Here is a 15,116-nt window from a genome sequence, read left to right as displayed (position 1 = left end):
TGTAATGTCAATGCATTTTACACATTTCCATAACTAGTTGATTGAAGTTGATGCTCATTAAACTTGAGCTCAGATTTTATCATAATATAGTGTAATTCTAAACACTATGTATGTCGACTTGTAGACGTTTGCAGTGTGTGAGAGTTTATGTGACTGGGGAGACATATTGTGCGCCGCCTGTCCCAATGTGACCACCGTCATCACTGCAGGAACCAGCACTGTCGTTTGTGTGTGGGATGTGGCAGTCACTAAGGATAAACTCACTCACATGAAACTCAGACAGGTTTGTCTGTCCAAATGTTTGTATGCTCTTGAAATGTAACAGTATTGTTGACAACTTATTTGCAACACACACGCACTAATACTGACCCCACTGTCCTTCACAGCCGTTATATGGTCATACGGATGCAGTGGTGTGTCTCGCTGTGTCTGAGGTCCACAGCATAATAGTGAGCGGCTCTCATGACCTCACCTGTATCCTGTGGGACTTGGAAGAGCTAAGTTATATCACTCAGTTAGCTGGACACACAACCATCGTCTCTGCACTGGCTATCAATGATCTAACTGTAAGTCCACCTTCTGGGTCCCCTTCTTTCCACTGCTCTGTCTCTCCTGCTCTTTTCCTCCTGTCCTTTGAATTTTTTGGCTCACTGTCATCACATTGTTCCTTTTCACTCATCTCGCAGCATGAGGAAGGGAGGGTTCTCACTGTTAACAGCATGAATATCCTGTTTGTGTGTGTTCTTCTCCTTTTGTTCCCTCTTTCTGTCTGTATGTCTGCACACCTGAACGTCAACACTATGTTAATATGTCCAAGGGAGAGATTGTGTCATGTGCTGGACCGCAACTCTACCTGTGGACCATGAAGGGCCAGCTGTTGACCTGCACTGACACTTCCTGTGGGCCTCAGTCAAACATCCTGTGCATCAGCTTTACACAGAGACACGAGTGGGATTCCAGGAATGTCATCATCACAGGCTGTGAGGATGGCATTATACGGGTGAGTTTTGTTTTAGTTTTTTCATGCAGGTAAATAACATAATGGTTGTGTGTATGATGTAGAATGTTTTTTGTTGTTGTTGTTGTTAATGCTATCACAATTCTCTATAGCTCCTAATAGATCAGTGGGAGTGTTTCTGTACAGTATTCAACTGTGGCAGTCATTACTTTGGTTTTAGCCTTGCTGGTACCAGCTTGGGTGTCCATCAAAGTATTAATAACAGTATATGAGTTGTGTGCAGTGTGTGACTGTTTTTTGCTTAAGATTAATATAAGCATGTGTTGCCTTTCTGCAATCAAAGCTGCAAACAGTAAATTGTGCTTCACTTTGGAGTGGGTGCCCATGCCACGTGGACAGCACGCACACATAAACAGAATTATTACGGTGTGTGTGTGTGTGTGTGTGTGTGTGCATATGTGCATGCATGTTGGTGCATATATGAGTGTATTTGTTATTATCTTGAATTATATTTATGATTTTGTTACTCGTTATGTGTCTCTCATACAGATATGGCGGGCAGAGTACACCAGAACACAATTACCTGCCCCTCCAGAAGAGCCTGTGTCCCCAGGGCAAGACCAAACAGAGAGAGACGGTAATGGCAGAACGATGGGATATACATGCAGGTGTTGTGTTCATAATAAAATGAATAAGAGTGGTCGACAATAACAAAACTGTGAAACCAATTGAAAAGCAACTGCACACAAAGACCATCATTATTTATAGTGTTTAAAAAAAAAAAATAAAAAAAAGAAGACGACGAAAGAACCATTGCTATCTAATTAGATAAATTCTTAAGTGAGATGATTATTTTTAACCGCTCATCTCAGAGCTAGACAGTGTGGTTTCCAGATGAGAGCTTGTAATGTTCATCCTATCCCTCACTAGCATTAGGGCTAGCAGGAATTATGTTGTTATAAAGTTATTAAACATAGAGGCAGTAAACACTGATGAGTAATTTTGCTGACGTGTGTGAGCGTGTATAATTTAGAAAGCAATAATACCCAGATCCAATTTGGCATACGTTGGTTACAGCCTCGCGTCACCTCATAGGAGTATTATGCTTTCCAATTACATTGAGACAAGTTTTTACGTAACACTGAAGCATTTATATTTGAGGGCTTTTTCTCCCTTTTGCAGCCTGCTGACTGCAGATGGACACATGCTTAATACACTCTGAATTTTTTTTTTTTTTGGTTTTTGGGGTGGGGAGGACCACTGAGGTTCTGATTTCAGGCGGGGTGGACAACTGCCCTGTAATTCACTATTAAGTAGATGCTAATGTATTCTCACGAATCCACAGTGAGCAACTCCAGCCAGGCTAAAGGCTGGGAGAGACATCTGGTGTTACATCAAGAGCTGAACAGAAGTCAAGCTGTGTCACAGCGGCGCTACAAAAATAATCCAGCCATCACAGCGCTGGCTATGTCCAGGTACAGTAAATAAAAAGCACCCACTCATAGGAATGCCAGCTGGGGTTTAGTTTCTGTTTATTACTGTACTTTAAACTTTATTCATCTCTGTGTTCGAAGAAAAATAGTATGAGTTTATATTTAATTATATGCAGTATTTGAAAGCTTCTAATTCTCTTTGTATGTATATCACTGCATGCTTTACAGCACAACACTGCATTTCCCTTGCTGTATTCTTTGCAGGACTCATGCTACTCTGTTGGCAGGCGATGCCTGGGGCCAAGTTTTCACCTGGACGTGTGAGTGAAAACACAATTTCTGCACGCCCTTTATCCTCCCAGAGAGACTCTGATGGGAAATTCATTAGTATCTCAGGTCTGACTGCAGCTGAGCAGCAGAAGTGCTGTGTGTGTGTGTGTGTGTGTGTGTGTGTGTGTGTGTGTGTGTGTGTGTGTGTGTGTGTGTGTGTGCGCTCAGAAAACAGTGTTACAACATTTGATGCATTTAGACGAAACATGACTTTTACCTTCTACACAAATATTTAATTTTGTATTTTTCTGTGTGTAAATACAGAATTTCAGTATATTTGAATAAAATTATTGATAGACACTTGCCAAAACCTTTTTCTGCTGGTCTCCTTGATTTTTGACTGAATTCTGTGTTGGATTTAATTGAATTTAATTCGAGTTAAACCAGAAGGACACTGGCTAAATTTTTCCAGAGTTGGTGGAAGGATACGGATGAGAGAAACACTCATACAGTCATTTAAATGGACCCTTACTGCTTTAGCAGAGCTTTCTAGGGCCCACAGCAGAAGCCTGTGGTTGAAATGGGCACTGCTAAACTGAACATGAGAAGGAGTGTATGAATGATGACCAGGGGCATGTGCGCTTCATAAACTGTTCCTGAGAAATGCAGCTTTTTCACTTAAACATCTCTGAGAAAAACTGGAAGTCAAGCAAACACTGTTGTGAAGAGACAAATAAGTCAGCGTTTAATCAAGTAAGCGTTGTAATGTTTTGGTCTGGTAAATGTTCGTGGTAAGAAAAATTCAGGCTGTTTAGTTTGATGTGAATAGTTTGCTGGCTTTACTATTTTGAGTTTCACAATGTGCTTTCATTTTGCTTTGTAATACGGTATTTATGAGGGTTTTTTTGGACAGCCCATTTTGTACCACTTAAATTTTGCACCGCCTTAAATTTTCTGTGATCATATTATGTCTATAATGGGTGATTTTCTCTCTCTCTCTCTCTGTGTGTGTGTGTGTGTGTGTGTGTGTGTGTGTGTGTGTGTGTGTCCGTGTCCAAAGATATTAGAGACCAAATAAACAGTATCTGACAAATTTCACAAGATGTGGTATGAAACTCGTCCCAACTTGCAGATGAAAAGTGTAATAGCAACATTATCACACTTGCACTCCAGTGAATAAGTGGGCATGTTAGGCTGTTGATTGTGGAGGTTTGTTTGCTTTCTGTTTCCTACTTGCTCTCTCATGCACATGCGCCACTCCTCTCTATCATAAAGGAAGAGGTCTCTCTCTTTAACCTTTGTGTGTGTGGCTAATTGTGCTAAGTGGAGTAGCTTAATAGAGTGGAAAATAGTCCTCATAATTTTCCCAGAGAGCTAGCAGTGACCTTCTCTAAAGACAACGGCTATCTCCATTCTCTCTACATCGCTGGTTTTATGATATGAAATGTCAAACCATTGGGTTCCTCAGAATAATTAAATCAAATAAATTATTGCACCTAGGCAGAACCATCTTGTAGCCTAACCCAATTATAATGCACTGTAAAGCTAATTATTAACCATGATTACAATTAGTCTAATTTGAATAAATGTAGTCATTAGTGGGTTCATTGTAGTCAGTGAGTATGAACTGTGGGGGATGATGGTCTCTCTCAATCTCTCCCACTCACCAAGGGAAAGGTGTGGATTTGCATCATTCTCTTCCTCCATCTTCATCCCATTTTTCACACAGTGACCTTCACAAAATGGCCTGCACCCTTCACCTTTCCTGAGCTTTATGTCTGCTGCTTCTAAGATTTATATTTGCTATTTATGCTTGTGCCACAGTGAGTACACTTTGAAATTAGAGGCACTTTGTGCTGTTTCTATTCTTTCTACTATTTTATTAGGAATCATGCATGTTTATTGTTGATGGATGAGAAGATTGATACGTATATTAGATTGTTAGCTTAGCATAAATACTGGAAACTGTTGGCCTGCCTTTTGTCTGAAGGTGGCAAAGTATTGGATCCATTACACCAGTTTATTAAATGTTTCATCTTATCCATGCTATTGTGTTAATATAGACCAGAGACATGATAGCGTCACGCAGTCAGCTGCACATCCACGATCAGAATCTCCGGTTTCACCACATGCCCAAAGTGCACCGTTGGGTTGAACTTGATTTGATGATTTGATCTTTGTACCATGTTGGAAGCAGCTATCAGAAGATGGGTACACTGTGATCATAAAGGCATTGGCATGCTGAGCAACAACACAAAATATCTTCCATGCCGTTACACCAGCAGCAGCAAACTCGAATCATTGATCCAAGACGGGATGAAGACATCCCACCAAATTCTGAGTCTTCTATCTAAATGTCGCAGGACAAATTGAGACTCATGAGACCAGGCAACTTTCTTCAAATCTTCTGTTGTGCAATTTTGGTTAGCCCCTATGAATTGCAGCCTCAGTTTCCTGTTCATAGCCAACAGGAGTGGCTGCTTCATCATTCAGAAACGCTTTTCTGTGCACCTTAGTGTGAAGCAGTCTGTCTGTTCTCCAAACTCAACAGGGCATTTTGACCACCTTTTTTTTCCCCCTCTCTTAGCCGTTCTCTGTAAACCCTAGAGACAGTTGAATGGTTTCAATCTTGTGTAACTTTCATCATTAGACGCAGAAAGGACATTTCCCAACTTTGAAAGATTATCAAACATTCCTGTTATGTTTGTATATGTGTCTAAAATTTCCAGATTCGTAAGCAAACTGGAATCCACCCTTCTTTAGAGAAAAGATGCACTTAAAAACTGTATTTACAGAAATCAAACACTGTACTCTTTAGCATCTCTTAATATGATGTATTAGTACTGTAATCATAAATGCATTTCAAAACTGACTTTTACAATGCCTTATTACACTGCGGTAAGAGAGCCTGGACAACAGTTTCTTCCCACACAGTCTCCTGAGTTTATAAAGAATAGTTAACGGTAAGAGCATTCTATAAACATCTGGCTCACAGGCCAGTGATGCCAACAAACAAAGAAACAAAGTTATGAGACCCGAAGCTGCTGTGCTGGAACTGAACACAGCAAGCACAAGCCTCCCATTTACCCACACATGACATTCTTGCATCCAAAAAAGAAAACCAATGTCATACTAACAGTTCATAAATATAGTCCTTCGGCTGCTGCACGGTTCCGATCGGAGAGCTGGATCTCTGCAGGAGGTACCAAGCTTACATGTTTACAGGTATTTCTCCTGGAAGAGGATCTGAGCATAGACTGTGTCGGGGCTGGAGGGTGTGGGGTCGGGGGTGGAAGGGACCGGGGGCTCCTGTCTTGGTCGGACAAGCTCCAGCTCTGCATATGTCAGGCTTTCTTCCTGTGATATTCGAGGCTAGAGGAGAGAGGAATTGGGTAAAAGTAAGTTCAGCTACAAAAAAAGAATTGCTGCAGTATATACAGTGGGGCAAAAAAGTATTTAGTCAGCCACCGATTGTGCAAGTTCCCCCACTTAAAGTGATGACAGAGGTCAGTAATTTGCACCAGAGGTACACTTCAACTGTGAGAGACAGAATGTGAAAAAAAAATCCATGAATTCACATGGTAGGATTTGTAAAGAATTTATTCGTAAATCAGGGTGGAAAATAAGTATTTGGTCAATAACAAAAATACAACTCAATACTTTGTAACATAACCTTTGTTGGCAATAACAGAGGTCAAACGTTTACTATAGGTCTTTACCAGGTTTGCACACACAGTAGCTGGTATTTTGGCCCATTCCTCCATGCAGATCTTCTCGAGAGCAGTGATGTTTTGGGGCTGTCGCCGAGCAACACGGACTTTCAACTCCCGCCACAGATTTTCTATGGGGTTGAGGTCTGGAGACTGGCTAGGCCACTCCAGGACTTTCAAATGCTTCTTACGGAGCCACTCCTTTGTTGCCCGGGCGGTGTGTTTTGGATCATTGTCATGTTGGAAGACCCAGCCTCGTTTCATCTTCAAAGTTCTCACTGATGGAAGGAGGTTTTGGCTCAAAATCTCACGATACATGGCCCCATTCATTCTGTCCTTAACACGGATCAGTCGTCCTGTCCCCTTGGCAGAGAAACAGCCCCATAGCATGATGTTTCCACCCCCATGCTTCACAGTAGGTATGGTGTTCTTGGGATGCAACTCAGTATTCTTCTTCCTCCAAACACGACGAGTTGAGTTTATACCAAAAAGTTCTACTTTGGTTTCATCTGACCACATGACATTCTCCCAATCCTCTGCTGTATCATCCATGTGCTCTCTGGCAAACTTCAGACGGGCCTGGACATGCACTGGCTTCAGCAGCGGAACACGTCTGGCACTGCGGGATTTGATTCCCTGCCGTTGTAGTGTGTTACTGATGGTGACCTTTGTTACTTTGGTCCCAGCTCTCTGCAGGTCATTCACCAGGTCCCCCCGTGTGGTTCTGGGATCTTTGCTCACCGTTCTCATGATCATTTTGACCCCACGGGATGAGATCTTGCGTGGAGCCCCAGATCGAGGGAGATTATCAGTGGTCTTGTATGTCTTCCATTTTCTGATGATTGCTCCCACATTTGATTTTTTCACACCAAGCTGCTTGCCTATTGTAGATTCACTCTTCCCAGTCTGGTGCAGGTCTACAATACTTTTCCTGGTGTCCTTCGAAAGCTCTTTGGTCTTGGCCATGGCGGAGTTTGGAGTCTGACTGTTTGAGGCTGTGGACAGGTGTCTTTTATACAGATGATGAGTTCAAACAGGTGCCATTCATACAGGTAACGAGTGGGGGACACAAAAGCTTCTTACAGAAGACGTTACAGGTCTGTGAGAGCCAGAGATTTTCCTTGTTTGAGGTGACCAAATACTTATTTTCCACCATAATTTACAAATAAATTCTTTACAAATCCTACCATGTGAATTCATGGATTTTTTTTTTTTTTTTTTTTTTCACATTCTGTCTCTCACAGTTGAAGTGTACCTCTGGTGCAAATTACTGACCTCTGTCTTCATTTTAAGTGGGGGAACTTGCACAATCGGTGGCTGACTAAATACTTTTTTGCCCCACTGTATGTGCAACAATTTCAGAATTTACAACTGGGAAAAACAGTCACAGACAACTGTAACTGTCAGCATTTCATCTTGTCAGCAAATTGTAGTTTTTGTCAACTTCCATGGTAAACATCTTTTCTGTTTCCCAGCAGCAGAATCTGTTTACATTGTTTTCAGGACCTCTTGGAACATTTAGTTTACCCGGAAAACATTTGGTACAACAGGAGCCCTATCCAAAATCCTCAGATCCTCCTGGCTGCACTAATCTAATCAGCATGTTCGTGCTAAAGAAAAGCTCACATCTCCAGTGCTTCGTTTCAGTACAAAATTACAAGAACGCCATTAGACGAAATACTGATGATGCTTAGTTTGAGTAGTTTTCTTCTGTACACACTTGTTTGACACTTTTATTGAAGATATAAAACCAATGAAGCACTATAAATAAATAATTGTGTTTCAGAAGCAATAAAGCTAAATAGAATTATCAAGCTCATAACTGAATGAAGACATGGCAATAAACTGCTGTAGACAATCATGCAGTCGTGAGACAAATTCCCTCTTGCATGCATCTCAATAACAACTGTGCTCATGGAAAAAAATCTTTTCGAAACATTAAGAAATACATTCTAAAGGTATTAAGTACCTATGTTTCATAACTGATCTTCATAGTTTTAGTTCACATAGGTTTTGTGCTTGAAGGAAGAGACTTACAGTGGCAGATCTCCTTGGCTGAGTCTTCAACCTTCTGGGCTTTCGAGGTCTCTTTGCAGCAATGGGCACTGAAAACGGAGACAACCTTAATTGACTCAAAATAGCAGCCAGGAGGAATGAACTGGCAAGTATTAAATTGTGGTTGAAGTCAAAATTGTCCTTCACAAGCACTTTGTGTTAAACCTAATCACAGTGTTGTTTAAAAACGGATGTAAATGCTTTCTTCTGCTGTTTTCAGTGACAGTGTTCATTTAATTCGTAACACACTAGGCAGGAATTTCACATTCTCTGACTGTTTTTGTGCAAGCTTAATTCCTGCTTTTCTGCTTGCTGACAATTTACTGTAATTTACTGTTCTTTGCCAAATTCCTGCTCTTGGGGCTAGGGCCTCTCACGCCACTCTGTGACTCTGGTACCTCTAGTATGTTTCATCTTAGGTTTAAAAGCTGAAACCTTTATATTTTACTTTGTGAAGGACTCTGCAGGACATTTTACCTTTGGCTGGTATGTGCAGTGGAGGCTCTTCAGGTAGCTTAGGTGGCGCTACTGCTTGTGTTCGGTTGGTTTTCTGTCTCATGTCTCTCCTTTGTGCGCTTGGGGAGGAACTGGAGCAACTACTAGAGCTTGTTACAGTCTCTCCTGAGCTGTAAGGAGTAGATAAAGTTGATCTTAATTTATATTAAAGCTAAAAATGCTCTTTTAAAAATGTGTAAATAAATAGACATTTAAAAATACTTCTGAAGCTCAACATAATGTTTGTTTGTTTTGCATATATATATATGTATAATTGGCAAATACTGTGTTTGTCACACACACACACACACACACACACACACACACACACACACACACACACACACACACACACACACACACACACACACACACTCCCCCAGCTTTCTGATTTCTAAATAAAGAGCATACTAGTACCTGCTTTCTGGACATTTGACCAGAGGGTAACTGGCTGTAGAGAAAGAAGCAATAAAGACAAAATTTGATGTGACGGTTTGTTTTAGATACAAAAGTGGGAAACATAAAGCTATAAATCTACGGTTGCTTTGGGAAAACAAGTGGTTTTACATTTGAGCCTGTGTCTTCTGTAGAAGTACTGGCAGATTAGGACGAGAGTGAATAGGAAGATGGACAGCAGGCCCAGTGAGCAGATCAGCACAGCACACAGATACACATCTAAAAACAGAGACATCAGAATAGAATAAGCTTTATTTAAGCAAGATGTGTAAATGAGACAGAATTAGGAATAGAGCTGAGAACAGTACCTGCAAACAAAAGCCACAATCCTTCACTTCTACCATCCTCGGGTGTAAAGTGCACTGTAGAAACAGACAGTTTAAAATGTCATCAGAAACTGTACATAAAAGATGGAAACTGTGCCCAGACTGAGTATCTTTATATTTGTTGATGTCTGAGGGCTGTGGCCCTGTACAACAAACCCCAGTGGTTCTTGGAAATATCCAAACCACTGTCATAAAGGGAGAGTCTGCTTCACCATCAGCCAAACACAACATTAACACACACACACACATATATCAGCTGTGTTGCTGTTCTTGGACCATGTTTGGGGGTTCCCCATTGTTCCACATATCAGCTATCAACAGTGTTCTCTTTGTCCTTATTAACTAAGGAAAAAAACAACAACAAGGGAGCTGTCACTGATTTTGTACAGGTCAGGGGTATTTAGGGAGAGGTTGAGGAGAGTGAAGACTGTCTCTGCTCTCCATAATGAGATTTTAATATGACTTTTCCACACAGGTTGATGCATATTGTAAGATATTAACTCTAATTGACTTTTAGCCTGTTTCCAGACCACTGAACTAAATGCAAAATTGTCAATGTGTCTTCACTGTTCTGTTTCAGTAACACATAATTAATGTGCAACACTGTGGGTTAGGGAATATTTCTAGGATGGAAAAAAGGTATAAAAAGTAAATAATCATGTTTTTGTTCTTCTTGAAATGGAAGATTTTTTTTTTCACAAATATTTTTCCATTTCATCAAATATAACAGCTTGTTTTTAAAAATGCTCTTACCACATGCTATCTTTGCCATGAATATAACTTTCTTTTAAGACTAATAAAGGTGTGATGGGCCAGGCTATCATGTCTTTGCACTGTTAAGCTAAGATAAAGACTTGTGAAGCAGGCAAACTTTACCAGTCTTGTTCACCAGACAAGGCGACAGTTACAATTGGCTGGAATCTGGGCTGAGGTTAACCACCAGTTAAACCGCACATCTGATGAGAGCAAACACACTGAGGTCACCAGCTTCTCTGTAAGGGAGCTATTAAATGTAAACGCTCACTAAAAATGTTTCTACATCATACCAATAGTGATACGTTTATGTGAAATGTAAATACCCTATACCCCTGTTACACCATCAGGTCCAGATTTAGGCTTATCTGAGGTCTTTCAGCTGTGAAGGTAAATGTGGAAAACAAATTACCAACCACTGAAACTGGCAGCTCAGTGAACTTGAACACAGTGTCTAGAAAGTTTACCAGTTTAGAAAATCAGCACAAAGCAATCAAACTTTCTTATTAAAGGTCTGAAGCTGGGAACTAGATATAAAGAAGAGGTTGGAGTTTTGTGAATGAAAGTGGTCCATTGACCTCTTTAGGGTGTAGTCTTTGCTCTATGCCCTGCAGACTGAGATCTGCAGACTAAGGGGTTCCCTCAATATAATTTTTTTCCCCTCTTTGTTTACCCTCATAATGTCAGGTCTTCTGTTTCTGGTTCTGTGGTCAATGCATGGCGGAGATGCCTGAGGTTGTGTGGCTTCCTTAGTGGGACATTGCCCTGAATATAGGGCAGGGCGTTGTCAGGCTCTGTCTGACTCGAACCTCTGCGCTTTTCTTGCGTAAAACTATTGAAAGGTAAACTGAGTCACACACGGCCTCCTCAAAGTGTGGCAAAGCCTCATAAATCTCTAGTAAACCCCTTCACCCAGTGCATCTCACCGATGATCGGTCCAGTGTGTTGCACAGATAAAAATAAATATTGAAGAAATATTTATTACTTCATGTGATTTAAATGATTTCTTAACAGGTTTCTCTTTGTTTTGTTTGTTGATTTCTGCAAGACCATTGGCACACACTGAATAAGCTGCAACTAAACTCTCCAGTATTTTTTTTTTTTTTTCCTGAGGCTTGCATAAAAGTAAACCCAAAATGCTGACATCAGAGTTTTTGAACCCTGCCAGCTCAACAACACCCTACCTTTTACTCCTTACACGCACACAGGCAGGGATTTTGTTAAGTGTGGTTTGGCTGTGTGAGCTCATTGTTTTGAGATGGAAATGCCAGAGGACTGGGGTCGCACTCAAACATATAGGCATGACCGTCTGCAAATATTGCAAGTTTAAGTTAGAGGACACATTTCTACACAATCTTTGTTTCTTAGTAGAAGAAAATCGTGGCCCTTCCTTAATTTGGTTGTTTTTATTTCCAGATAACTTGGTCGACATTTTTACTAAAACGAATGTGGGCTAAGGGAATTCTTTGAAAAATAGCAGTCTGAAAATATTCTTTTTAATTATCTCCTGAAACAGTTTTATAGTTTTAATATGCAAATAAACAAACGGATCATCAGCTTAAATAAAGGTATTCATATACATATGATTACATGTGTATATGAATACAGAACAATAACTAGGAACATTGACAAGTCTCAAGTCCTCAATTCTCAGCATCCACCTCATAAGTCAGATGAGTCCATGGGTCTGTATTTTAAGAAATATGGCACAGAGATGTGAGGGAATACATCTTTTTACCTGTCATCTGTGTGGTGCTGGTACCATTGGAAGTGATTCTCCATATGTCTCTGTGTTTGCGGATCTCCTGAACTTTACAGCTGTAAAAACCCTGGTCCGACCCAGTCACGCTGAGAATCCGCAACTGGTACACCTCTCCCTCCGTTTTCTCGTGCAGATGAAACTTTGGTTGTGGGAAACGGTAGGTGTAGTTCCCATACAGCTTCCTTCTCCTTAAGCCCATCTTTACAATCAGAAACTGCGGGTGGTCGAGTACGGGAGGAGAGTTGGGTGGAAGGGAAGCAGGAGGCACAGGAGTAGGAGCGGTTAGAGGAGAGAAGAACCAGTGAAGAATCAGGACACTCGTGGTCCTCTTCCTTTGAGATACCAGACAGGACAGTGTCAGGTTGTCGTTCTCTGTTGCCAAGACGACAGGCCCAGGGGTCACTGTCACATTAAGAGCATGGCATACCTCTGTTGACAAAAAAAACCACAAACGCTTTTGGTTATATATGCACAAATGTATACAGCTTTCATTTTAATTCGATTTTGTACATATATCATTTAGTTTCAATCTACTCAGTATGTTCCTTTTCCAAAATGTCTGCTTCTGTTACTGTGTAATACTTTCCGAGTAAGATATCTAGGTAAATGTGTGTCAGAATAAAATTAAATCAAACCATAAGCCTCACAGAACGCTTATATGACTCAATCCTTCTTTCGAAATTAGTAATAAACGAGTTAAAAGTTTGTCTGCTGTCACAGCTTCAAACAATCACTGGTTCTATTTGTGCATCTTCCCATGATTGTATGTGTATTCACTCTCTTTTAGCAAGGAAGCGTAAAAGCACTGCGAAAGAAACAGCTAAAGTATGACTTTACTTTCTTGGATGTGCTCTTGGTTTAGTCTGCTGTGAGCCAGGGCAGAGACAAAGGGGTCTGGACACAATATGTGTGACCAGACAGGCAAAGAATAGCTACAGGTGGGAAACATTCATCCTCGGTATGGAACAACCCAGAACAGGCAAGGAGAAACATGGAAGGATAACAGGGACCATCTGGTCTTCCATGCTGCTTTTGCTTAATTTTTTCTTTTCTTTTCTTTCTTTCTTTTTTTTTTTTTTTTTGGTCTTCTTTGTTGGGGAATCTCCCTTAGGCTCTCTGGGGCTTGTCTAACACTATTTAATGTGGCAACAAAAGCAGCTGAAGTACTTCAAACAACATTATGCACAGCTGAAAAAAAAATATAGGACATAAAACACGAGTTGTAAGTCTGCTTCACAGCAGTTTTTAGGACACAAATTATATGTAAAAACTATACTGAGGTTTTCTCTGATCACAGACAACAAACCACCCTAACGCCACAACTGGTTGTTTTTTTTTTTTTCTCTTTTTTTTTTGTAAACAACTTTTCTGCACCACACTATTAACACAATAACAAATGCACTAGCAAATTGTGATTATTTTAGATATGATGACCTCTAGATGCTAACTGTAGTTGTATGCTTTCTATTATTTCCTTACCAAAGGTCCATAATGCACTGAAACTTTGACGATGGTGTGTGATGACAGCTCAAGTTACAACTCAAACACATATTGCCTCTTTTACGCCTGCTTGCTCACTTTCTCATTGCTGTATGCTGCGGTAAAGAAGGCACACTTACCTGTGACCAGAGCCTTAGTCAGGACAAGGATCACTACAGAGAAGTACATTTTCCACAGTCAGTGAATCCATAAACCCAGACAACTGCACAGCAACTTACACAAGCAGCTACATTCAAAACAGAGCCTGACTGCACAACCCACCAGAGCCCTTACCCACCATTAACTCTTCTCCTCTTTCTCCTCTTTTCTGTGTAATATGAAACAGTAAAGGCTCTGTTCCCACTTAGAAACTCCCACTCTCTCCCAGTACTCTCTGCCTCCCTCTCCCTGTGGCTGTCTCTCTCACTCTTTCTCTTGTGTGTCCTGCAAAACGTAGGAAATGTCATTTCCTGTGTTCTGAGTGTGTCCTGGACCGTGGCCCAAAACCCCCAGAACTCCAAAGTGATGGTCAAGTCTCGTGGTTTGTGTGCACGCGTGTGTGTGACATTGTGTGCAGTTCTAAGAAGCATACACAGTAAACTGCTGAAAATGCATTTCCATCACCTCAGTCACCAGGAATAATGCTCATCTTGCATCTCGGAGTAAAGGCCAAATGCTGATGTTTATTTGTGTGAGGTTCATATTTTTGTGTATGTATGCATGTGTTTATGCATTTATGTTGAGGCACATTTGTCCCCGTGTGTGTGTGTGTGTGTGTGTGTGTCTGTCTGTGCTGGGACCTCTCCCAGCTGCTGGACAGAGTGGCATGGGTTTGTCTCTGGCTGTGGTTGTCAGACTGTCCCAGTGGTATGAAGCCTGCTGCTTTATTGGGCAGGCTAAACTGCTGAGGCAGGGCTTCTGCTGGCGCTTTTGAGCTCTGCCAAAGCCAAATGGAATTACACAACAGATTTAACCCTTAGTCGTATGTAGTGTTCTCTTAAGAGGAACTGAGTCTGTGGGAATCTACTGGTTTGTTTGTTTGTTTGTTTGTTTGTTTGTTTTTTTTTAAAAAAACAGACAGCTGTAATATAAGGTTAAGCCACAGTGCAAGTTTTATAAATTGAGGATCATGTGTTAAAATGATACTTCTGATTTTGACTTCTTAACAAAATCTTGTGTTCAGGGTTTCCTTCAGGTTTTTCTCTTCCCAGGTCTTAAGTTCAGGTCTTTGCTCCAGCAGATGAAGCACTCTGCTCTGCCCCACAGTGGTCAAAGCAGGTTACTGCTTCTCAGGGGATCAGCTGTATGGTTATGTTAAACTGGAGAGTATAGGCATGCATTCTCACCACAGCACCGTACATTTAATTGGAGTGTGTGGATCAAGGGAAATAAAAGAAGGCACATTTTCACACTCTTGTG

At 41.0% G+C, this 15,116-nt stretch overlaps 2 protein-coding genes across 5 annotated transcripts in view; one reads left to right on the top strand and one right to left on the bottom strand.

Moving 5' to 3' along the window:
• wdfy4 (WDFY family member 4) overlaps nucleotides 1-3,035 on the top strand; it is a 46,110-nt gene extending 43,075 nt beyond the window's left edge. For all 3 annotated transcript variants that reach the window (XM_026189274.1, XM_026189275.1, XM_026189273.1), the window contains 6 exons: nucleotides 125-283; nucleotides 387-566; nucleotides 818-1,000; nucleotides 1,508-1,595; nucleotides 2,304-2,433; nucleotides 2,656-3,035. In XM_026189274.1, the coding sequence (XP_026045059.1) occupies nucleotides 125-283; nucleotides 387-566; nucleotides 818-1,000; nucleotides 1,508-1,595; nucleotides 2,304-2,433; nucleotides 2,656-2,719 (804 nt within the window). In that variant the 3' untranslated portion in view covers nucleotides 2,720-3,035. The remainder of the gene's footprint in view (nucleotides 1-124; nucleotides 284-386; nucleotides 567-817; nucleotides 1,001-1,507; nucleotides 1,596-2,303; nucleotides 2,434-2,655) is intronic.
• A 2,445-nt stretch (nucleotides 3,036-5,480) lies between these two features.
• On the bottom strand, nucleotides 5,481-14,176 carry vstm4a (V-set and transmembrane domain containing 4a). Of its 2 annotated transcripts, none has more exons than XM_026191155.1 (8): nucleotides 13,996-14,176; nucleotides 12,195-12,647; nucleotides 9,686-9,739; nucleotides 9,489-9,596; nucleotides 9,339-9,372; nucleotides 8,904-9,052; nucleotides 8,409-8,476; nucleotides 5,481-6,033 (listed from the first exon to the last, which is right to left on the bottom strand). In XM_026191155.1, exons 1-8 carry the CDS (start codon nucleotides 14,162-14,164, stop codon nucleotides 5,881-5,883), a joined length of 1,188 nt encoding a protein of 395 aa, XP_026046940.1. In that variant the 5' UTR covers nucleotides 14,165-14,176; the 3' UTR covers nucleotides 5,481-5,880. The 2 variants fall into 2 exon arrangements, with proteins under 2 accessions (XP_026046940.1, XP_026046941.1); XM_026191156.1 differs by having other exon boundaries at nucleotides 13,838-14,060.
• Between the last annotated feature and the right edge of the window lie 940 nt (nucleotides 14,177-15,116).

Source organism: Astatotilapia calliptera, chromosome 13 (assembly GCF_900246225.1).
Source record: "Astatotilapia calliptera chromosome 13, fAstCal1.2, whole genome shotgun sequence".
Taxonomy (NCBI): Eukaryota; Metazoa; Chordata; class Actinopteri; order Cichliformes; family Cichlidae; genus Astatotilapia; species Astatotilapia calliptera.
Note: the sequence above shows the minus strand (reverse complement) of the source record. Positions and strands in the feature narration are given on the sequence as shown.